This window comes from Anarhichas minor, unplaced genomic scaffold, assembly GCF_050575085.1.
Source record: "Anarhichas minor isolate MPS153535 unplaced genomic scaffold, ASM5057508v1 ptg000033l, whole genome shotgun sequence".
Classification (NCBI taxonomy): Eukaryota; Metazoa; Chordata; class Actinopteri; order Perciformes; family Anarhichadidae; genus Anarhichas; species Anarhichas minor.
Genome location: NW_027466479.1, coordinates 4,227,830 through 4,250,801, shown reverse-complemented (window position 1 = coordinate 4,250,801; position 22,972 = coordinate 4,227,830). Strand labels below are relative to the sequence as shown.

General features: G+C 39.3%; 2 protein-coding genes and 1 long non-coding RNA gene across 11 annotated transcripts in view; 2 read left to right on the top strand and 1 right to left on the bottom strand.

The window, feature by feature from the left end:
* Positions 1-2,994: 2,994 nt before the first annotated feature.
* Positions 2,995-13,971, top strand: LOC142965382 (class I histocompatibility antigen, F10 alpha chain-like). 2 transcript variants are annotated; one of them, XM_076106307.1, is made up of 7 exons: positions 2,996-3,154; positions 6,283-6,549; positions 7,739-8,017; positions 8,560-8,862; positions 9,627-9,749; positions 10,369-10,437; positions 11,429-13,971. In XM_076106307.1, exons 1-6 carry the CDS (start codon positions 3,085-3,087, stop codon positions 10,416-10,418), a joined length of 1,092 nt encoding a protein of 363 aa, XP_075962422.1. In that variant the 5' UTR covers positions 2,996-3,084; the 3' UTR covers positions 10,419-10,437; positions 11,429-13,971. The 2 variants fall into 2 exon arrangements, with proteins under 2 accessions (XP_075962421.1, XP_075962422.1); XM_076106306.1 differs by lacking the exons at positions 9,627-9,749; positions 10,369-10,437; positions 11,429-13,971 and adding an exon at positions 9,414-9,620 and having other exon boundaries at positions 2,995-3,154; positions 8,560-8,929.
* Positions 11,949-22,972, bottom strand: part of LOC142965391 (uncharacterized) — a 13,487-nt gene continuing 2,463 nt past the window's right edge. Inside the window, exon 2 of the long non-coding RNA XR_012957655.1 lies at positions 11,949-16,827. This is a non-coding gene — a long non-coding RNA (uncharacterized LOC142965391). The remainder of the gene's footprint in view (positions 16,828-22,972) is intronic.
* Positions 18,748-22,972, top strand: part of LOC142965380 (class I histocompatibility antigen, Non-RT1.A alpha-1 chain-like) — a 26,943-nt gene continuing 22,718 nt past the window's right edge. For 5 of the 8 annotated variants that reach the window (XR_012957651.1, XR_012957652.1, XM_076106304.1 and 2 more), the window contains exon 1: positions 18,748-18,900. Coding sequence is in view for 6 of the 8 variants with exons in the window: in XM_076106304.1 (XP_075962419.1) it covers positions 18,831-18,900 (70 nt within the window). In the remaining 2 variants the exon portion in view is untranslated. The remainder of the gene's footprint in view (positions 18,901-22,972) is intronic. The other 3 variants (XM_076106302.1, XM_076106301.1, XM_076106300.1) reach the window with 1 other exon arrangement.

Genomic DNA, 22,972 nt, shown 5'->3' with positions numbered 1-22,972 from the left:
TATAGCACTGTGGTACTGCAAGTATAATTATGAGGCTCTAGTACTTTACTTGAGTATTTCCTTTTTATGGTATATTTATACTTCTACTCCACTACTTTTCAGATGGAAATGTTGGAAATGTATTTCTGTCTCTTGTGTTTTTGTAGACAGTGAACAGTGATGTATAATATCACTTTTATTCTTGTTTTCTGTTCAATAAGACTTAAATGTAGCAGAAGTCTGTCTCTTTTTAAGATCCACACATATAATAACTGTTCTTATGTACCAGCCCTATGAATATTATATTCACTGTTCTCACAGAGCTCTAATGAACGTGACCCCACCTGTAGATGTTAGACCTAGATCAGCAGAGATAAACTCAGTTATTGATCATCAGAGATAAACTCAGTTATTGATCAGCAGTGAGCAGGAAGAGTTTTTGTCAACCAGCATTGAAGCCTCACAAACAATATAAATTCTACATCGTCTGGATAAAATATGACACATATCTCTTAGTTTGTGCAATAATCATGCATGATGATGTCATAATCATAAATAATACTATAATAAGTAACAGTAATACTGCAATACATATAAATAATACTGTCTCAGTAAAGCAGTGGGAACAAAGTGTTAGGTTTTTTAAGAACAAAGGATGAAGGAGCCTGCAGGCCGCAGGTACTCTTCTGCTGTGAGCTTCTTACTGCGCACGCGCATCAGAAGAATGAGCTGGACCCGGTTCAAAATTAAAACAATATTTAATGTACTACACAAAGTTCACTTACAAACTGAATTAACTATCAATAGTAATGTTCTCGAGAGCAGAGACCACTGTAGGAAATTTGGGTTTAGAACTGTGCTTTAAGAAATTATAATAGTGTTTAATAATTCATAATTAAGAAATCATAATTAGAAGTGTCTTGGAATACATAATTAGAAGATTCATAATTGTAGAAGTGTTTTAGAATTTGTAGTTAGAAGTGTATCTTAGTAGCACCTTTATATTTGCTTGTGAAACTTGTGAAGGTTTTTGCCAAAAGTTGCAAATCCTTATCTTTATATAGAATGTTTACCATAGAAGTGTTAAGCCATAAAATACAGTCATTGAATGTTTTAAACTGTAAAGAATAGTATGTTGGGAGTAAGGGACAGATAGATTTCTAGATAGGCAATTACAGGTCATACCCGTGCGAGGGTCCTGCGAGGAGGAGGAGCCAGCTGGATTTAGCCAATAGGAACTACGGACACGAGGGGATGTTTTTTGAACTATGTAAGGCGGGGAAGAAAGAAAGTCCGGCTCTTGCTCCTGTACCACTGGGTGGGTGGTAACGCTTTTTGGGGTGAGCAGGTCATATTCGGTGTAACTGTAAATGATGTACTCCACTATGCAATTGTTTTAGCATGAGAGGTTTTAAATGCTTTGTTTATAATTGAAACCGGTTCTCTTTGTGTAAGAGGCTGGATTACATGCGGTTTCAACACAGTCTAGAGGTTCCATGAACCTAACACCACATACACGCATCTCCTCACAGTCAGGCGCGGCCAGTTAGCTGAAAATGAGAGCTGCAGTGATCTAAACTCCCTAAAACTCCCTAAAGCATTGTCTTTTGTATCCCCTGAGAGTCGGAAAGTGTCCGATACTGTCATAAAACGTGTGAATGACCCTCCGTGGCGATTAGTGATTGGCTTCATTTGAATCCTGTCCCCTCCCATTATCGATCCCTTAGCAAAACATCTTGGCTCCTCGCAAAACATCTTGAACTCCTCCTCTCTGTCCTGCTGGTCAGCTTGGCATTTGACCGTCCCACTGGCCCCATCCTCCATCGATGAGGTCGCCTCCATTTGCTGCTGCATGTCTGACACCTCACTCAGAATCCCTATCTGACCCTCAAAACTATTCTTAGTGTTTTAATACCTACAGTGACTATACTTCTATGATTTAATACATGCAATGAGTTAATATACTGTAACATATAATATCCTCTATAAGTAAGAATATTGTAAACCTATAATACATTCTATATGGAAACATATTGTGACTAACATATTTATTATTGTAACACTTCTACTCACCACTAGGGGTGTTATTAAATCCTACTAATAATGCATTTAATACTGAAATTCTCCACAAAAGCATGAGTTTATTTTAATCAAATTGAATTTCTTAACCTTTTATAAAGTGCTTGAACAACAATAAGTGATGAGGGGTGAAACAGAGAATCAACGTTTCCAAAATGAAAAACAGCATCAGGTGTTCAAACATCAACAGAGGTGTTACATTTCTCTTCTTCAAGCAGTTTCCAGCGTCCACAGCTCTGATCACTTCAGGAGCACGTGGGCTGTCGGACAGAGATGACCTCATCTGATGCTTGTGTGTGAGAAGCTCTCTTGACTCTCTTCCTGCTTTGCTTCTCGTTTCTCTGCCTCTTGTTTTCCTCTCAAAGCCAAACTGTGAGGTGAAATGCTGTTTGATGGAAACTATCTCGTGTTGTGTCGTATTGTCTGTGCTGATGCTTCAGGCCTCATGTGGGCCAAGACCAGCGTGCAGGCCTGTACTGAACACCTTAACGTGCTCACACATCAATAAAACCCCTTGTTGGATATGGAGCTCCCCTCCATCTCAGTTCATCAGCAGACGCTCTGATCGCACACAGACCTGTTTAACACAACAGATAATAAGAGTCTGAGAAACTGTCCTGCTGCTCATCAAGTGCAGGTGTGAACCACTGTAGTCTGACGTCATGTAACGTCTGTGCACGTGACGTGACATCAGAGTACAAATCATGAGAGAAGACCCGAGCAGCAGGAGGTCAAACACTCCTTTCATATGAGAACAGCAGAATAAAGCCCCGCGTGTCCGTGTCTCCTTCATCCTCTCACACGCGCTCAAACAACATCACACTACTTTCACTTTCGTTCACTAACCTCAGTGGCTCACTTCTACCTAGTTATACGTGACGTAATGCTCAGCTTAAATTCCCATTGGCTCAGATGGAGGCTGAAGGCAGCGCTCCTCCTCCTCTCTCCCTCAGTTCAGTGCTGATCCTGGAGCTGAACGGACCGTATGACTTTCTCTCTTCAAGATAAAAAGTACCAAAAGTTAAGATGCGACATTTCACTATGGAGGCGTTGATTCTGTCTCTCCTGATGATAAACCTTCATGGCGCAGCAGCAGGTGAGTTAACTCTTTGTTATTCATCAGTTTAAGGTTCTTTTGATAGTCTTTGATGTTTAGCTCCAGGACTTCCTCGTTGATAACAGAACATTAAGAGCGAAACGGTGTGAACGCGCTTAAAGCTAAAATGGCAGCATGACGCAGCGCAACAACAGTCCAACAAGACAAGAAGACAAACTACTTCCTGTTTTGTTGGTGTAATATTTCATATCGTTCACTAATAAACTCAATTACTGACACTTAATACATTACTCATGAATTATCTTGTTTTTCAATCTCTTCAGTGTACACTCCTTAAACAAGATATAAAGTGTCATCTGTTACTAAATAATACATATTTCATTATTAAACAGGAACAAGAGGAAAATAATATTATATATCAGCCTCTCATAGTGAATAAATAACAAAGTTTTAGAGAATAACATGCACTCATAAAAACACACATAATGAATGACAACCTCCTGAACATGAATATTAAGTTTATATGGTGGTATTGTTTGACCTCTACATATTGTCTAAATATTGAAGCCGTTCCTCAGATAATGATGACATTTGACTCCACACACTGAAACACACATCAGCGTTAACACTGACTTTAGTTGGTTGGGTCAGATTACATCACACTGAGGCCGTTTAGTGGAGCTGGACTGATAAATCAGACGTCGATATTATTTGTGGATATGAGCTTATTGCAGATATTTGGGTAAATACATATTGGCTGATGAGTAAGAAGAAATAGAAATGAAGAAATGTCAAACTAAGTTTGAGCTCATTCATAAACATGTCTTCATGACAGAGTCTGTCCTCCAGAGAGCACAAGTTCATTTTTAAACTGTGAAATGTTCCACTTAGTTTGTATCTTAGTCACAAAAAACAACAACTAATGAATCTGAATCAAGTCTGTTTATGATCTGTGTTCATATTACAAATACTATCAGCTGATGTATTTAATATTTAAACTATATTGATGTCAGTATCAGCCTCAGAAGTCCAGCATCCGTCTGGCAGTACTGTTGAAGTATTTGATGTATTAACAGGAAATAGATTTATTCTTGGACAGATTTGCAAAATATTTTTGTGACCAGTGCAGAATTTATGAACAGAAATATGACGTACATGCATTCAGACACAGAGGACAGCGGAGGATTCTGAAACAGACCATAATGTGATCAGCAACACTCACAGACACCTGCAGGAAGTTTACTCTGCTGATGCTTTAAAAATGTATTTAGATTAATATTTTAGTGTCAGGACTGAGTGAATAAACATCAGTTCATGGTGGAGGGGATGTTGGAATTTAACAAAAGATATTAAAGTTCATAATTAATCAGTTTTTAATCCAACTGATACAAATTTAAACAAGATCAAATATTACAGAGAAGTTTCTTGAATATTAAGTTGTGTCCATCCGGTAACATTTTACTGAGAGCATCATAAAATTCATCAGATTCAATTTTCCACAAAGATATTTGGAGTTAAACTTAAACATAATTCTTCAGTTTACATAAATCGAGATACATGAAAGTGAGGGACTGGGTCAGTTTTGTTTGTTTTTTCTTTTTGTTTGTATTTTAAAAAATAACCTTTATACTTAAACATCTGAAATCCACAAACCCTCTGACAACAAAATCAAACAATAAAATGAATTATTACTTGAATATGAAAAATGACAACAGGAATAAAAAGAGCATAATAACCCACTTTGAAACCGTATGAGGAGAAGTGCTGCTAGTTTAACTTCAAGAAACTCACAGAGTTCAAAGTTATTAATTAAAACCTCAGAAGAAGAAATGTGAGATGTCAGTGGTCACAATTTATGACATTAAATAGAGATCATAAAATACTTAATATGAAATAGAAGATGTTTTAATCTGCTGGATATATGAAATATAATATTAAACACATGCAGCATCAGGTCTTTTACTGGGATGTGGTTCTTGTATTTCTGCTAAGCCCAACATTGTCAGCAGAGGGCGCTCTAAGCATTACACTGAGCATCAGCAGCTCACGTCAGTAGAGCAGAAGAAAGCGTCAGTAGTGATGAGCCAAGTGTCATCAGAACAGAGCGCTTCTCACGTGACTTGTATTTTCATATATTTACAGGTAAACTGACTTTAAACAGAAACCTGTTGATATAAAATCTGTATTCACTTGAGAAGCTTTAGTTACTGTAAAATGCAGACTTTTGATTGTCGTCGGTAATGAGTATTTTTCTCGCTTCTATTGTTAAAATGGCGGAGCTCATTGAAATAATTCTGCTGACTAAGGATAAACTAAAAGACAGTCCGGGTCGATGAGAGCTGAAGTTAGTTTTATATATGTATTATAAATACATTGAGGGAATGTTTATAGCAACGTAGTTAAGGAATGATCAGTGTCAGGCTGGAGAGCTAATTAAGCGATGTGTCATCAGAACAGAGAGCTTCTGACCGGACCAAATGTATTTTCATATATTTACAGGAAATGAAATATGTAACATCTGCATGATCTAAATATGTGACTTGTTTCATATTTCATTTCAGAATAGATAGTTTTTAAAACAGAATCATCAGAAATATTAACTTCAAGAAACTCACAGAGTTCAAAGTTATTAATTGAAACCTCAGAAGAAGAAATGTGAGATGTCAGTGGTCACAATTTATTATATAAAATAGAGACCATAAAGGACTTTATATGAAATAGAAGATGTTTTAATCTGCTGGATATATGAAATATAATATTCATCACATGCAGCGTTCATGTTTTGGTCAGAGGTTTGTGATTTCACACTTAAACTAATCTGATGATGACGAGTGTAAACTACTAATGATGCGTCCTGAAGAAGATGACACTAAACTAGATGAAAACATCTTTCTGTCAATCAAAGTCAGCGACACATCTGCATGATCTAAATATGTGACTTGTTTCATATTTCATTTCAGAATAAATAGTTTTTAAAACAGAATCATCAGAAATATTAAAGTAAACATTTATTTCTGTATTTATTGAGCGCTCAGCAGATATTATTAGCATGTATTTATTGTACTGTAGTTCTTTCTGATTCTGTGTGCAGCAGAACAACATTGTTCAGTGATTTATTAAAGTGTGATATCAAAACTGTAAATGATGACTTTATCTTTCTGTTCCAGTGACTCACTCTCTGAGGTATTTCTACACTGGGTCCTCTGGAGTCCCAAACTTCCCAGAGTTTGTGACTGTTGGGTTGGTTGATGACGTTGAGATGGTTCACTATGACAGCAACACCAGGAGAGCAGAACCCAAACAGGACTGGATGAGCAGAGTCACAGAAGATGATCCTCAGTACTGGGAGAGGAGCACTGAGATCTCTATGGGCACCCAGCAGGTCTACAAAGACAACATTGAAATATTAAAGCAGCGCTTCAACCAAACTGGAGGTTTGTTTATGTTTCACACATTTTGTTTATATTGTCATCCTGTACTTTAGTAAACAGATGTCTCACACACACACACACACACACACACACACACACACACACAGATTAAACAGTCTGACAGCGTCTCTTGGCTGAAACACAGTGTGACTCAGCAGAAACATGACTGACACTGAGTCGACTGGATGCTGCTGTGCTCCACTGATACAGTGTTTGTGTCCATCCCATAATAAGCAGCAGAGATCATGAACACCTTCTCTCCACTGGGTTAGATCAGAAGAGCTCTACTGAAGTGCCCACAGTGAGTTGGTCCATGAGAAGTGTGCTGCAGGAAGCTGTTGATCACAGAGCGTTGGCAGCACACAGCTGGTAGAGGAACATGACGGCTGCTTCCTCAAAGTAGGGAGCAGGACTGTGAACGGGACGCAGCTGCTCCTGCTGGGTCCTCTCCTGAGAGGAGGAGCAGCATGTTTTAATAGAGCTGGCTGACAGGACCACATGGTGCATGTCTCATTCAGACCACAGGGTTCACTGTGCTGATCCACAGTGTGTCCATCCCATAATATTATATACATGTGGAGACACAACTACAGACGAGTGAACTTCACCTGACCACAGTGTTTGTGTCATAATAAACATATTCAGTGCTGAAACTAGTTATGAATTTGTTTAGATAGTTAAACTAACTAATTGGCAACATTTGTGATAATCAGATAATTATTGAAGTCTTTAATTAAAGAAATAAGTCAAACATGTTATAGTTCCAGTTTCTCAAATATAAGAGTTTTCTGCTTTTCTCTGATTAATATCATTTCATATTAAATATTGTTCAGTGTTGTTCAGACTAAAGAAGCAATCTGAAGATTTCACCTCATCCTCTCACAACTTGACGGACATTTTCACGAGTTTCTGAGAGGACATGGACAGAGTCGGGATGTCGGGACGTCCCTCTGTTTCCCAGCAGTCTCTGCCTCCCTGTCTCTCTCTGAGACGTCCACACTGTCCAGCTGATGATTGGCTGTAAGTGGCTTCATCCAGCCAATGACAGCAGGAGGTGTAGACCCTCTGCTGTGTGTCTGTGGATCAGTGTGTCTCTGTGGTGAAGATGTGACATCAACTGATGAGAGACGACTGTGATCTCACTCTGGTTTAATTCAGTCTCTCTCTCTCTCTCTCTCTCGCTCTCTCTCAGGTGTCCACATTGTCCAGGAGATGGTCGCCTGTGAATGGAATGATGAGACCAATGAGGTCAAAGGTTATGATCAGCGTGGTTATGATGGAGAAGACTTCATATCATTTGACCTGGAGACAGGGACATACATCGCTCCAAAACAACAGGCTGTCATCACCAAACACAAGTGGGATAATGACAAAGAGACGATAAAACAGAGTAAAAACTACTACACTCACATTTGTCCTGAGTGGCTGAAGAAGTATGTGAACTACGGGAGGAGCTCTCTGATGAGAACAGGTAGAATCACATGACCTGATGTAGTTTCATGAAGCTTCTGTTGTTTCTGACCAACAGTCACATTACAACACATGTCAGCAACATACAGAGAGCTGCTGTGTCTCACACCTTTCTCCTCCCTCACCTCTCTTCCTCTCTCTGCCTCCTTCTCTCCTTCACCACATTTCCTCCCTCACACTCATCACCCCTCTGTCCCTCCATTCTCTCTCTCTCTCTCTCTCTCTCTCTCTTTGTCTCTGAACTGTTTCTGTCTGTCTCAGTTTCTCTCTCTGTCTCTTTGCTCTGTCTTTCTCACACTCACTGTCCTCTCTTTCTGATCATCTCACCTCTTCATCTGTTTGTCTCTCCCTTCTTTCATCAATTCAACATCAATGACATTCATTTGCATTGCATACATAAATATATATATATATATATATATATATATATATGTGTTACCAAGGCATTTAAAATACATTCCATCAAACATGAATGATGATATGAATACACAGTAAATGATAATACTAAAGAACCTATAACCTGTCTCTCTCTTCCCTCTCCAGAGCGTCCCTCAGTGTCTCTCCTCCAGAAGACGTCCTCCTCTCCAGTCAGCTGCCACGCTACAGGTTTCTACCCTGACAGAGCCTCACTGTTCTGGAGGAAAGATGGAGAGGAGCTCCGTGAGGACGTGGACCTCGGAGAGATCCTCCCCAACCACGATGGATCCTTCCAGATGAGCGCTGACCTGAAACTGTCATCAGTCCCAGCTGAAGACTGGAGGAGGTACGACTGTGTGTTCCAGCTGTCTGGTGTGAAGGACGACATCTACACCAGACTGGACAAAGCTGTGATCAGGACCAACGAAGGTGAGACTGAGATCAGCTGTGATGAAGGTGGGAAGCACACCTTTAGTTTACTGGAACAGTTTGTGTGTTTTTATGAGGACGGGAAGTTTAGTTTCCTTCAATTCTTTAGTTGTCAGTTTCTTTCTTCTAGTTTTTATTTGTATTCTATAATTTTAAAGCTTAGATCAGAATTAAACCAACGCAAGAGCCTCTAGACCAGAATTATGAACACTGTTTACTGAGCTGTGATTATATAGAAACGTATCAATCTTTGGTTTCTTTCTATGTTTTTTAAATAAGTAAAATATTCACAAAGAGTTTTCTTCAGACCGTGTGTAACTCTTTCATGTGTAACCACAGGTCAGAGATTGTAGAAGCTGTAGTGACTGAACTACTGCTCACTGTTAGAAGATGAACAGACAGAATTATGAAACACCTGGAGGAATGTATGTATCTATCAGTACATCAGTCACAATAAAGTTTATTCAAAGTGTGCTGACAGTCAGAGAGGAGTTTGAATATGTTTGTCAGAAGTTGTCGTTGTGTCACAAACCAACATATGAGACAGAAAGCAACACAAACACACAGCTGAACAGAGAGAACACAGCTGGACGAGATCAAGAAGCAGAGATACAGTCATCATGTACAGACCAGATGAAGAAAGGACAGACAGATGGTGTGTGTGTTCAGGACTGTGGTCTGCTTGATGAATGGATGTTCTCCTCTTCTAACCTGCTTCATCTCTTCAGCTTGTGACTATTTTATTCTTGTTTTCTGCTCAACAGAGAAGCCCGCTGACATGACCTTCATCATCATCACTGCAGTGACTCTTCTTGCTCTCGTCATCATCGCTGTGGGTGGAGTCATGGTTTACAGGAACAGGAAAGATGAGAGACCCGAACAGAGACGTTAGTACTTCATTAGTACTTCAGTAGTACTTCATTAGTATTTCATTAGTACTTCATTAGTATTTGATTGGTATTTGGATTTTAGGCATTTTATTCAGAATGTGACAGTGAAGCAGATTTCAACAGTCAGCAGTAATGTCATGATGACATGACTAGAAGAGACAAATTCATATTTTATATTTAACATGAATTTGTATTTATGTTATTTCATCATATTTGCTTTTATTCTTAATAATATATTATATCTGCAATTTTATAGCAATCGACGAACACTTTAAAGTAGCTAGTTGTTTTCTACACATTCTTTTAGACTGTTGATAAAAGTATTTTTGACTTTTGGGGGAAAAGATAAATAATAAACAGTATTTTCATAACTGTAATAATAATTACAAGGGACAGATGATTAATAAACCCTTTTTCATCTCCTAGAGGAGTCAGAGTGAGCGGTGTGCTTAGGATCACTAAGTTACAGGTTTACTCTGTGGAGCTGCTTTTGCTCCTCCAGTGATGACAGCGTGATGATGTCAGAGAGAAGTGAATAAAGAGAAGAGATGTATTCATCACATTCTGACATTTTGGCTCTCGAGAACTAAAATGTTGTCTTTGCTTTTTATTTCAGGGAAATACTCTGAGATCTCTGAGAAGCTGAACCCTGCTCCTAAATGCTGAAGTCAGCGCCCTGCACACAGTGAGTTGCTTCATACGGGACATGAACTATTCACAGCTGCTGTTAAACAAAGCTGCCCTAAACTATGAGCAGAAGAAGCTCCTGTGATTGGTTCTTTATCCGCTGTAGAAGCTCTGGGACACGTTGTCGCTGTAAAGTACATATCACTGCCTCCAGGAAATACACAACACCTTTAGTTCTTTTCTACTGATGGATTTATTCCTCCTTTTACACCACCGTCTTCAATCCACCGTCGAACTGTATAAATTACATTTAGACATACAAACAATCCGACATTAACATTACATAAACACAGTTTAAACGCAAATATGCACAATGACAGATTTCACATGCGTAATGTACCTCACTGGCTGCACACAACGAGAGGGAATGAGTCCACTTGAAACACGATCAAAGATGATCACTTTAACTTTTAGTTTACTTTACCACTTTGAGTGACTTATGTGGCTTCACGTGTCATCCTGCTGTCACTGTGCCACGGTCAAACACATCCCAGTACAACACAGCACGCAACAATAGTTCCCCCCTTTTATACAAAAACAAAACAAAAACCCATACTGACATAAACAAACCGTACAGAACAACAACATATAAACAAGCATACTAAACAGTGACATGAATAACCTTTATGGCAGTTGAAGAACGTCTTTGACTTCTTCCACAACGAAGGTGAAGCTGCTTCATTTGATGTGAAGTGAGATTATGAAGAGAAAGACACAGATGAGTTCAGAAAGCTTCACATCAGCAGCTCAGATAACGTCTCAAACATGAACCTTTACAAACACAGTGACACCAATTTATCAGATGAAAATAAGCAGTTATGACTTCATAAGCATGATGGTTAAATATTACAAAAGGTAATACTTATATGAGTGAGTCATGAATATTTGATGTCTCAATGATTCTGTAAATATGAGGCTTTGTTTTAAACATTTGTGGTAAATGATTTAGTTTTCTCTTTGATGTGTTTGTTTTCTTTTTGTCTCTTCAGGTTTATGGATAAATATTTCACTGGATCAAGAAGTGGTGCCTCCACACTCTCCTCCATGAACTGTGAACTCATCACTTATTCATCATTCATATCATAAAGTCATTGAATCTAGTTGTAGATGCTCATCGATTGGAACACAAAGAAAACACAAAGAAAACTAGGAGCAAACATCAGTGGTCACGTTAAATGATTTGGATCGTTTAGTTTCAACTTAACAAAATGTAATTTCCTCTGATGAGATGTTCTTAAATCAGATGAGGAAGATTATTGTTGGAGATCTTAGAACAATGAAAGCATCACAGCACTCTGCACACAAAGATTTGTGTTCATCTCAAACAAATCCTCCATATTTACACTTTAATGCTTCTGCTGTTGGGTTTCTGGTTAAATCAATATTGGTAACACAAATGTAAATTCACACACACACACACACGTGTGCGTTCCCATTGCCACACACACACTGGTAGGGTCTGGTGATATGAAGACATAAACCTTGAGATCAGAGATCTTTGAACCAGTAGAGTTTCTTCTCTTTTTATCCTGAGGAAGTCATTCTCTGGTTCTCTGCTTGGGTTCCATCACTGGAGGAAACGCTGCAAATCAATCAGCAGCATCCAGAAACACGCTGCGGGAACTGGACGCCCGGAGTCTCCCGTAGGTGTCGGTGTAATGGTTTCCTATCTGTGTCTCTGCTGCTGGTAAACTGGACTCCAGCTCTCTCCCAGTGTGGACTGGGATTGACTCCAGTCCCCCCCCCCCCACACTCTCAGCAGGATGAATCATGTAGCCCGCCCCGATACACACACACACACACACACACATGTAGACATCAGTACATTTATTTTCCAGTTGTGTAAATAGTTTGTTTGTATATTTCCTTTTTCTTTTAGCAGCAGGTCAAAGTTAAAACCTTTTAAGCCCGAGGGGAGACCATTTGGGCTTCTCGGGCTCAGAACCCCTCAAACTCAAATGCGGAAAATAGCATGATTATTAGCCAGTAGCATGTATGTGGCTAATTTTTTTTTTGATGAAAGAGCAACGTATGGGCAACAACATCATATAAGTCACTTCTGACACACTCCCAACACAGGTATAGGGTACTCACATAAGCAGAAAAATATCGTGGCATAAACGCACCAAATCCGGGCCAGAAATCGGCGTTATGAGTACCTCAAATCAATGTTTGAACCCTCATGCTAACGGCTACCCAGTCATACAAAGCATGTAATAGCATTAGCACACGTGGCGGAACACGTAACTAACTTCTGTTTTACGATCCGTAAAAGCACTAAACTGTTGTGAGTGATCAAACGTACCTTCATGCTGAACTCCGCCGAAAAAAATCGTAGGTATGCGCCCAAGTTTTATGAAAAATATGGATAATAACGCCGCAGAATTTCCGTTCCAAAGCTGTAGTCATTGCTGCCAACTGCATACTGTTGACTTCCGACTTGTTTCCAGAATAAGAGCGGTCAAGCAGGCTTGGGCGAGTGGTCAGACTGCCTGCGACCGGAAATTTCCGCCGGGGTACACGCGTCACTTCTGGCAACTTTATTGTATGAAAACTTTTGCCGATCGCCACCAAACTCGACACAGGTCTTCCTAAAACTGTGACGCGTCTAAGGAGGGGTTGTTTTTGGAAATCGACCGAGGATAGGCTGACATGCAGCCACATACACACACATGAAATGAGAAAATCCTACAGATGACAGCCAAAACTGGCTCTGATGATGTTATGAATATGAATATGATTCCTATTATCTGTATTTGGATGTATTGAATCATATGAGTGATAAAGAAAGTGAAATATATAGTTATATAGTGTATAAAAGTACAATGTAAGAGCTGCAACAGCTGGTTCGAAAATGATGACCTCGCCTGACTAAAACCTCTTATTCTTAACTTTATTCCACTTTAACCTTTTTTTAATAACTACTGATCAGTTATGCTATGACTTGGGAAAGTTTTAGGGAGATAGCTGCATTATTTCAATAACCTTTTATCAATGAAAGTGCATTTTTCCAGGCGAAGCTGAATATTTTCAATTTCAGCTGTGTAATGTCTTATTTTCCTATATTAACCAGCAACATATACACAATATTACCTGTCTAAACTATCTCACAGGTGTTGTGATCTGATTATATCAACAAAAATTATTAAAATCGACCTTGTAGTTACAGAACTATGGTCAGTTTTGTAGGGCTATGCATTTTCGCTCAGAGACCTCAAAAACGGCTCAGGGCTTAAAAGAATGATTTATGTGTCTGTGTTTTATCTTAAATAATCAAGAGGATGTTTATTGTTTCACAACATGTTTTGATCTGATTTGAAACATTATTTATTGAAATGAAGGCTTCTAGTTTCTAAAAGCTGTGAGATGTTTGAAGCTTCTCAGCTGATAGAAATCTTCTTCAATATATTTCCTGATAGTATTTTGGGACGAGGAAGGGTGTTGGCTTTAGAATGGATGTTAATGAAGTGGCTCTATTTCATTCCTTTTCTACTTTGGTTTTGCTTTTCAATAAAGTGCCCAAAACTCCAAATGTCTGTGTCTTTCTGTGATTCAGTAGATATGCTTATGCTTATTGGCACGACATGTTTTTTGTGACTAAACCTTTTATAACCAGCACAGCACACAGGTATGATACTAATAATTAAGTTTATCATCCAGCATGCATATAACCTGATTTATGATGCTGAGATAACGACATGAACTCAGGGACAATGTCTGTCTGTTGTGTTTTAGTAGACATTGAACAGTGATGTATAATATCACTTTTATTCTTGTTTTCTGTTCAATAAGACTTAAATGCAGCAGAAGTCTGTCTCTTTTTAAGATCCACACATATAATAACTGTTCTTATGTTCCAGCCCTATGAATATTATATTCACTGTTCTCATAGAGCTCTAATGAACGTGACCCCGCAGAAAGTATCTTCTTCGACTCCAGAGGAATGCAGCAAAACGAGGAGGACGAGAAGCTTCGACGGCCTGTCAGGGACCACAGTGAGATAACGATCATGTATGCCACAATATGCAAATCATGGCAGAACTCGGCGTCACACACCAAACACAGAAACGAAACCTAACGGCCTCATCACGTGATTTACCAGAAATGGTACAGAGTGATGTGCTGTTTCTGCCCAGCAGAGGCGCTCTGACTCTGTTACTGAGTCCTGAAAAACACAACGACCATGAAGGCCTCATAAACTGCCAGAAATAGAACCAGGGGGGTTTGACAGAGGGACATTAAACAGAGGTAATCAAGTTGCATTCTGGGTGTTCATTGTGACTCACTGCTTCTGCCTGTTCCAGAGAACAAATGTTATCTGAAGAGTTTCATTTCTGGGTTTATAAAACAATTAATAACCCCAAACCCCAAAATATATATCTTCTTATTTTAGATTTCCATTGGGTAAAATAATAAGCTGTGTGAGTGCGTGCGTGTGTGTGTGTGTGTGTGTGTGTGTTAGTGTTAGGAATCAAATAGGCCGACTGACTGTCAGGTCACAGCGAGAGAATGTTTGTGTGTCTGCCACGTCCAAACAACAAAGAGGGACACAATATATGTTTGTAATTACACAATCAGAGTTTGTGCCTCAGTGTCCTCTTTTTCTTTTTATATTATTTATTTACATTTTTTTCTATTTTTATGCTTTTATTTCTGTCTATATCTTTTATTCTCTGTGGTTGCCCCCCTGGCATGTTAGTTTAAATGTCTGTATTTTGTCGTTTCTTACTGACATTGTGAAATTGTACATTGTGCAATTGTTGAATAAAAACAACAAAGGAGGACACAAAATGTCAGCAGGCAGGTGTTGTCAGAGTGAGAGGTGTGGCACAGGGACGACTTGCACAAGTATCTGATGTCATACCGTGTGCTTCTTAGTTCAGGAGGAAAAGCTCACAGCGCTGTGTGTTGCAGAGCTCTGCTATGTATTCTTTCATTGCAAAAAAGATATAATCTCTTATTAAATAATGATAACTTTGAAGACAATGCAGTCAAGCCTCTGCTCAGTTAAGTTCAGGTTATTGTACTTTACTTGAGTATTTCCTTTTCATGGTATATTTATACTTCTACTCCACTACATTTCAGAGGGAAATGTTGGAAATGAATTCAGGGACATGGGACAATGTCTGTCTCTTGTGTTTTTGTAGACAGTGAACAGTGATGTATAATATCACTTTTATTCTTGTTTTCTGTTCAATAAGACTTAAATGTAGCAGAAGTCTGTCTCTTTTTAAGATCCACACATATAACTGTTCTTATGTTCCAGCCCTATGAATATTATATTCACTGTTCTCACAGAGCTCTAATGAACGTGACCCCACCTGTAGATGTTAGATCATGAAGAGGGAAAGGTAGAGGAACCAAATCAAGTAGAAATATCAGTGTATTCACAGAAACACAGCTCACTTCAATCACTACTTTTCATCAGTTACTAACGTGGAGTTTAGGTTTTATATCTGTTTCAAAGAAACTTAATCTCTGGACAGATTTGATGAATATTTTGGATTTGACCTCCACAGACGTTCTCAAGTATTTATGACTTTGACTATAATTTAATTTGCTTTGAATTCTGAGGAAATTCTTTCTTTTGCTCCTTAAAAAATAATCCAGAGGAAATTGTGTTGGAAGAAGGATTCAGAGAGAAAAGAGCATTTAAAGGAGGAAGAATGTAACAAGTAATGAGATGATGAAAACATGCTTTTACTTGATGATTTAAATGTAATATTCAGAAGATATGGTTGAACATAAAACACTGGTTATCAGAAACATTGGACTCGAGGCTTCAGTTGAAGGAGGTCTTCATCGTCTCATCAGCTGTATTTTAATGTGACACTTAAACATTTGTAATCCACAAACCCTGTGACTCAACACTGAGACATGGTGGAGTTCCTCTCTAACACAGTTCTCCTGGGACGCTGCTTCACTTCTAAAGGACTCCAGTGAATCAGATATAAAGCTGAGAATGATCGTCTCATCTGGAGCTGGAAACTGTTTATTTCAATTCATGGCTCCTGTTTATTGTGTGTGTGAGGTATTATTGAAGACGTTTCCTCTCCACCGTGTTCACATTAGAGTTGTCTTCATGAATAAAGAGCTTCTGAAGAAACTCCTCAGAGTTGTGTTTCCTTCTTGTTTGTTGGAGCTTTCTTCTTCTTTCGTCACATTAAAGTGTTTTTGCTGAACTCTGCTTTGTTAAAGGTGTTTCTCAGCTTTCAGCAGCACTGAGGATGTTCAGAGACAATAAGTACATTCTATATGTATTTATGTTCTTCATCTGATCGATACACGTGATCACAGTCATGGAGCATCAGGACGTTTCACAAAGTCAGGCGTTCAAAGGCAGATACATGAGTCATCCACAGGGGGCGCTGTCACACTGCTGACTTCTCTGTGAAGGTAAACACAGAGATAAACTCAGTTATTGATCATCAGAGATAAACTCAGTTATTGATCATCAGAGATAAACTCAGTTATTGATCATCAGAGATAAACTCAGTTATTGATCATCAGAGATAAACTCAGTTATTGATCATCAGTGATAAACTCAGTTATTGATCAGCAGAGATAAACTCAGTTATTGATCATCAGAGATAAACTCAGTTATTGATCATCAGAGATAAACTCAGTTATTGATCATCAGAGATAAACTCAGTTATTGATCATCAGTGATAAACTCAGTTATTGATCATCAGAGATAAACTCAGTTATTGATCATCAGAGATAAACTCAGTTATTGATCATCAGTGATAAACTCAGTTATTGATCAGCAGAGATAAACTCAGTTATTGATCATCAGAGATAAACTCAGTTATTGATCATCAGTGATAAACTCAGTTATTGATCATCAGTGATAAACTCAGTTATTGATCATCAGTGAGCAGGAAGAGTTTTTGTCAACCAGCATTGAAGACTCAAACAATATAAATTCTTCATTGTCTGGATAAAATATGTGACACATATCTCTTAGTTTGTGCTATAATCATGAATAATACTATAAATATTTAACACTAATACTGCAATAATCATAAATACTATAATAATTAATAATACTGTAAAAAATCCGAAATAATACTGTCTCAGTAAAGCAGTGGGAACAAAGCATGACTTTTTCAAATCAAATTTAATTTATATAACCTTTTATAAAGTGCTTGAACAACAATAAGTGATGAGGGGTGAAACAGAGAATCAACGTTTCCAAAATGAAAAACAGCATCAGGTGTTCAAACATCAACAGAGGTGTTACATTTCTCTTCTTCAAGCAGTTTCCAGCGTCCGCAGCTCTGATCACTTCAGGAGCACGTGGGCTGTCGGACAGAGATGACCTCATCTGATGCTTGTGTGTGAGAAGCTCTCTGACTCTCTTCCTGCTTTGCTTCTCGTTTCTCTGCCTCTTGTTTTCCTCTCAAAGCCAAACTGTGAGGTGAAATGCTGTTTGATGGAAACTATCTTGTGTTGTGTCGTATTGTCTGTGCTGATGCTTCAGGCCTCATGTGGGCCAAGACCAGCGTGCAGGCCTGTACTGAACACCTTAACGTACTCACACATCAATAAAACCCCTTGTTGGATATGGAGCTCCCCTCCATCTCAGTTCATCAGCAGACGCTCTGGTCGCACACAGACCTGTTTAACACAACAGATAATAAGAGTCTGAGAAACTGTCCTGCTGCTCATCAAGTGCAGGTGTGAACCACTGTAGTCTGACGTCATGTAACGTCTGTGCACGTGGCATGACAGAGTAAATCATGAGAGAAGACCCGAGCAGCAGGAGGTCAAACACTCCTTTCATATGAGAACACCAGTGTTGTGACCGTTGCTTCCCAATAAAAAGTCACTACGGTTGCTGAAATGTTTGTTCTGACGCGTGCCATAAATAACGAAGTCCAGTTTCCAATATAGGCATTTTATTTCTCACATAAGAGTTCCACTACTTTCTATTCAGTTATCCATTTTCTCCATAAACCAATAAATCATAACATTTACATTCGTTAAATGTGCACGGTCAAAAACTGTTTGCTTCTACCTATTAGCAACAACCTGTGTCCAATGACCCCACTGATTTTATTACCTGTGGCCTGATTCACACCGGCACTACGCCCCCATGTGGTGGGAGGTTGTACAAAAACAAAAACAACGAAATGGCTCTAACAACCAGAATAAAGCCCCGCGTGTCCGTGTCTCCTTCATCCTCTCACACGGGCTCAAACGACATCACACTACTTTCACTTTCGTTCACTAACCTCAGTGGGTCGCTTCTACCTAGTTATACGTGACGTAATGCTCAGCTTAAATTCCCATTGGCTCCTCTTCTCTCCCTCAGCTCAGTCCTGATCCTGGAGCTGAACGGACCGGATCACTTTCTCACTTTAATAATAAAATGTACCAAAAGTTAAGATGCGACATTTCACTATGGAGGCGTTGATTCTGTCTCTCCTGATGATAAACCTTCATGGCGCAGCAGCAGGTGAGTTAACTCTTTGCTATTCATCAGTTTAAGGTTCTTTTGATAGTCTTTGATGTTTAGCTCCAGGACTTCCTCGTTGACGACAGAAAATGTTATAAAAAGTAAGAAATGCTCTTAAAGTCCACGTTAGTAGATCCTGTGTGTGCAGCTCAGTGATTGGTCCCGACATGTTTCTGAGGGAGCCGCTGTTTCCTCGAGTGACTTTGTGAAAAGAAAAACATAAGAGTTCCACTACTTTCTATTCAGTTATCCATTTTCTCCATAAACCAATAAATCATAACATTTACATTCGTTAAATGTGCACGGTCATAAACTGTTTGCTTCTACCTATTAGCAACAACCTGTGTCCAATGACCCCACTGATTATATTACCTGTGGCCTGATTCACACCGGCACTACGCCCCCATGTGGTGGGAGGTTGTACAAAAACAAAAACAACGAAATGGCTCTAACACACCGGCCCCTAATTGGTTCTGGCAGCAGACAAAGCAATTATTTATACGTTTTACGGAAGGAGCCATTACATTAGGAACAAAAATGTACTGTTTTTAAACAGTCAATTTCATAAAAACGTCCTGCAATCGATAAAGTATATTTCCATGTATTGAAAACATGGTTGTGGGTTTTCACCATTATTCTTACACGTCAGTCGCTTCACAAAGCAGACAACCTTTGTCCTCCTAATGTGGCTTTACATTTTTGCATTTCCAAATTGACATCCACTATTTGACGTCCATTGCCACTGGCATTTGCAGAAATCAGCTGCTTCCTTTTCTTACTTAAAGTCAGCAAATTCATCTTCAGCATGAGAATCCAACCTACTGCAACTTTCAGTTTTTTCCAATTGGAAAAGTGAGTAATCAGTTAATGCGTGGGACTTGAATGATATTCAGTGACAATTGCATTTACTGTGAAGTTCCTTTTAACTTCCGGGTCCTCAGCAATGTCCAAATCCAAGACGTGTGCTGGCCACTCGTGTGCAGTTTCTGGTTTCCACAGAAACTTTGGACTTTCAATCCATCTCTTTTGAACCAAATGTTCAATTTTCAGTCCCCTTGAGACGCCATCTGCTTTCTTTTGTGCTGTAGGAATGTATCTCCACTGTGAAGTGTGTGATGCCTCTCTAATAGATAACATCCCACGTCTTGTGTGTGGCTGTTCTCGGATGTTAAATTTGAACTTGAAGGTGTCCGTCTCAATGCACCATTGTAGTCCAAGAGCCCGTTCAACTGGCAATTTGTCTCTGTCAAGATCCAACTCCTTGAAGGTCTTGGATCTATGTTCTTCTGGAATTACCAATAACACCTCACGACTGTTGCTGATCCACTTGATGAGATTGAAATCTCCCAATTTGCAGATAGCTGTGAGGTTCTTGACCATTATAGTAGCATCTTCTTTAGAAGGCAAACTTTTCAAAAGATCATCCACATAAAAACTTCTTGTGACCGCGTCAATTACTTCTGCTGGAAATCTGTTTTGATTATCATCAGTAAGGATGTTTGACTATTCTTTGTGGTAACTTTGATCCTTCAGAAGTCTCATTTTCAGTGAACTGACACGCCGTTTAGCAACAGAAAGGTTGTTTGGCATGTTTACATGGGGTGTCTTGAAAGGCAACTTAATATTGTACTGGCCATCTTTAAGTTGTACTGAACCTTTCATTATTTCCATGAACTTTCTTTCTTCTATTGACATCTCCTTGTCATTAGAGACATTTTCACTGAAATCCTGATTGTACTGCCTTATCAACAGTTCTTCCAATTTGTCAACACCAATCCGATTAACAGTAACAGCAGGGTAGCCACTCTTACACTGCTTTCCATGAAGAGGTCCATTAATCACCCAGCCCAGTAGAGTTCTTACTGCATATGGTCCCTCTCCTCGGCTGTTGATCACTTCCCACGGTTCCATTAACTTTGAGGCGTTTGTGCCAATCAACAAACCAACATCAGCGTTAATACGGGGAATATGTACGTCTTTCAGGTAAGTCCACTTAGACAACTCTTCTTCAGGAATGATATTGTTTGTCGACACAGGCATTTCCATCTGAGTGAACATACTAGGAAGTTCAAAACTGCTTGTCAGCAAATTCAGAGATTTCCAAACCTTTGACAATACAACTTGGAACAGTAGTTCTGTGACCCATTGTACGTAGATTAATCTTCGTTTTTCTTCCTTTGATGTTCAGCCTTTCCATTAGACTTTCAGAACAGAAAGTGTCAGTACTTCCTGGATCCAGAAATGTATAACTTTGTACGATTTTGTTTCCCTTTGTACACTTAACATTGACAGGTAAGATTGAAAGGATGCCGTTACTGCCCCCGGCCCCTGTATGACCACAAGTAGAGACAGCCGTGCCACTCACCGACAGTTCCTTTGGCTGATCTTCGCCTTTGCTTCTTTCCTTTTTCTCAATGTGAAGAATGCTGGGATGACTTTGGTTGCAAACTTTGCAAGATATGCGTTTATTGCAATCCTTGCTCATGTGTCCTATGCGCAGGCAACCAAAGCAAACTCTTTTCTCTTTCAGAAATTCCAATTTTTCCCGATGTGTTCTTTTTTGCAATTGTGGACAATGCTCCAATGCATGTCCGTGCATACAATACAAACAGGAAACATTTGAACTTGTAGGTGACATACTTTGTGTTTGAGTCTGAATGCTTTTCTTGCTTGCATTCACAGCTGGTTCAGTAGACATAATGACAGTGGTTGCAAAGCTGTTTCTTTTGAACTGCGCCTTTTGCTCTAACTTGGCCTTGTTGCCTCCTTTATTTACACCACCTTGAGTGTCTTGAATGTCACCAAAGATTGGATCCGAAACGATCTTGACTTGGTACTCGAACTTGATTATGTCTTTAAAGCCAGATCTGCGACCTTGGGTTTCAGAGATGTCATACGCAGTCACTCTCCATTTCTCTCTGAGCTTGTAAGGAAGTTTCTGCATTATTGTTTTCATGTTTGCAGGCATATTGAGTTCATCTAAATATTGCAATTCCTTCATAGCGTTGCAACACTCTCGTAAACACAATGCATATGCCTGCAGCCCTTTAACATCTTCTGCCTTAACAGGAGGCCATCCAATGATTTTATCCACATAGGCAGCTGTGACCTTTATTTCATTTCCAAAATGTTTTCCAAGAAGGTCTTTGGCCACAGCATAGCCTGTCTCTGGAGCCATGTGCTGGCAGCTACGCACCAGATCTCTAGGCTGCCCCCTAGTGAATTGCTCAAGATAATACAAACAATCTCCTCTGTTTGTTTTAGCTTCAACACAATGTTCAAATGCTCTGATGAATGATCTAAATTTCAGCGGATCTCTGTCGAAAATAGGAATTTCTCTGCGTGGTAGAAACAGAGTTCTGTGATTGTATAAGGAGTGCTGTTACTTCATTTTGTCTTTGTAACAGGCTGTAGAGATCTATAGTTACTTGAGGATTGCCTTGGGATTGTGTTGCTGGTTGACCACCAGGATTTATATCTGATTGATGTGATTTACTTTGCTCAGAAGTTTGCCACTTGCTGTTTCTCTGCATAATCGCACTCTTACTTTCATATTTGTCTGCTTCCATTAGTTTTTCCAATGTTGCCTTAGTGTTGGCAGACAAATATTTCTGCCGAGATGATTCTTTTTGCAGTGGGTTGTATTGTTCAGCATGAGGATTGAGTTTTGCTCCTTTTTTGAAATAGGATTCCATTCCATCCGAATGTGCATTTGAAACACTGCCTTGACACGAGGCATTCAATACTGCTAGTTTTGCTGTAGTTGTTGCTATCTCAGTCTCCATTTCGTGTTGCTCCTTTGTCCTCCTCAGCTGTTCCGCTTGTTCCTCCAAGACATGCCTTTTCTGTAGCGCTGCAGCACGTGCCATGAGTGCAGCCTTTTCTGCCTCTGTTTGACACCGTGCAGATGATGTTGTAGACTTGCTGCCTTTTGAAACATTACTTTTTCGACCTGAGCCCTTGTTGGAAGCATTTGATTCAACATTTGAAATGCTGTCTTGAGGCTCCACATTAACACCCTCATTATGAAGATCGACACCTTCACTATTGAGGTGACTTTCATTGCAAAACA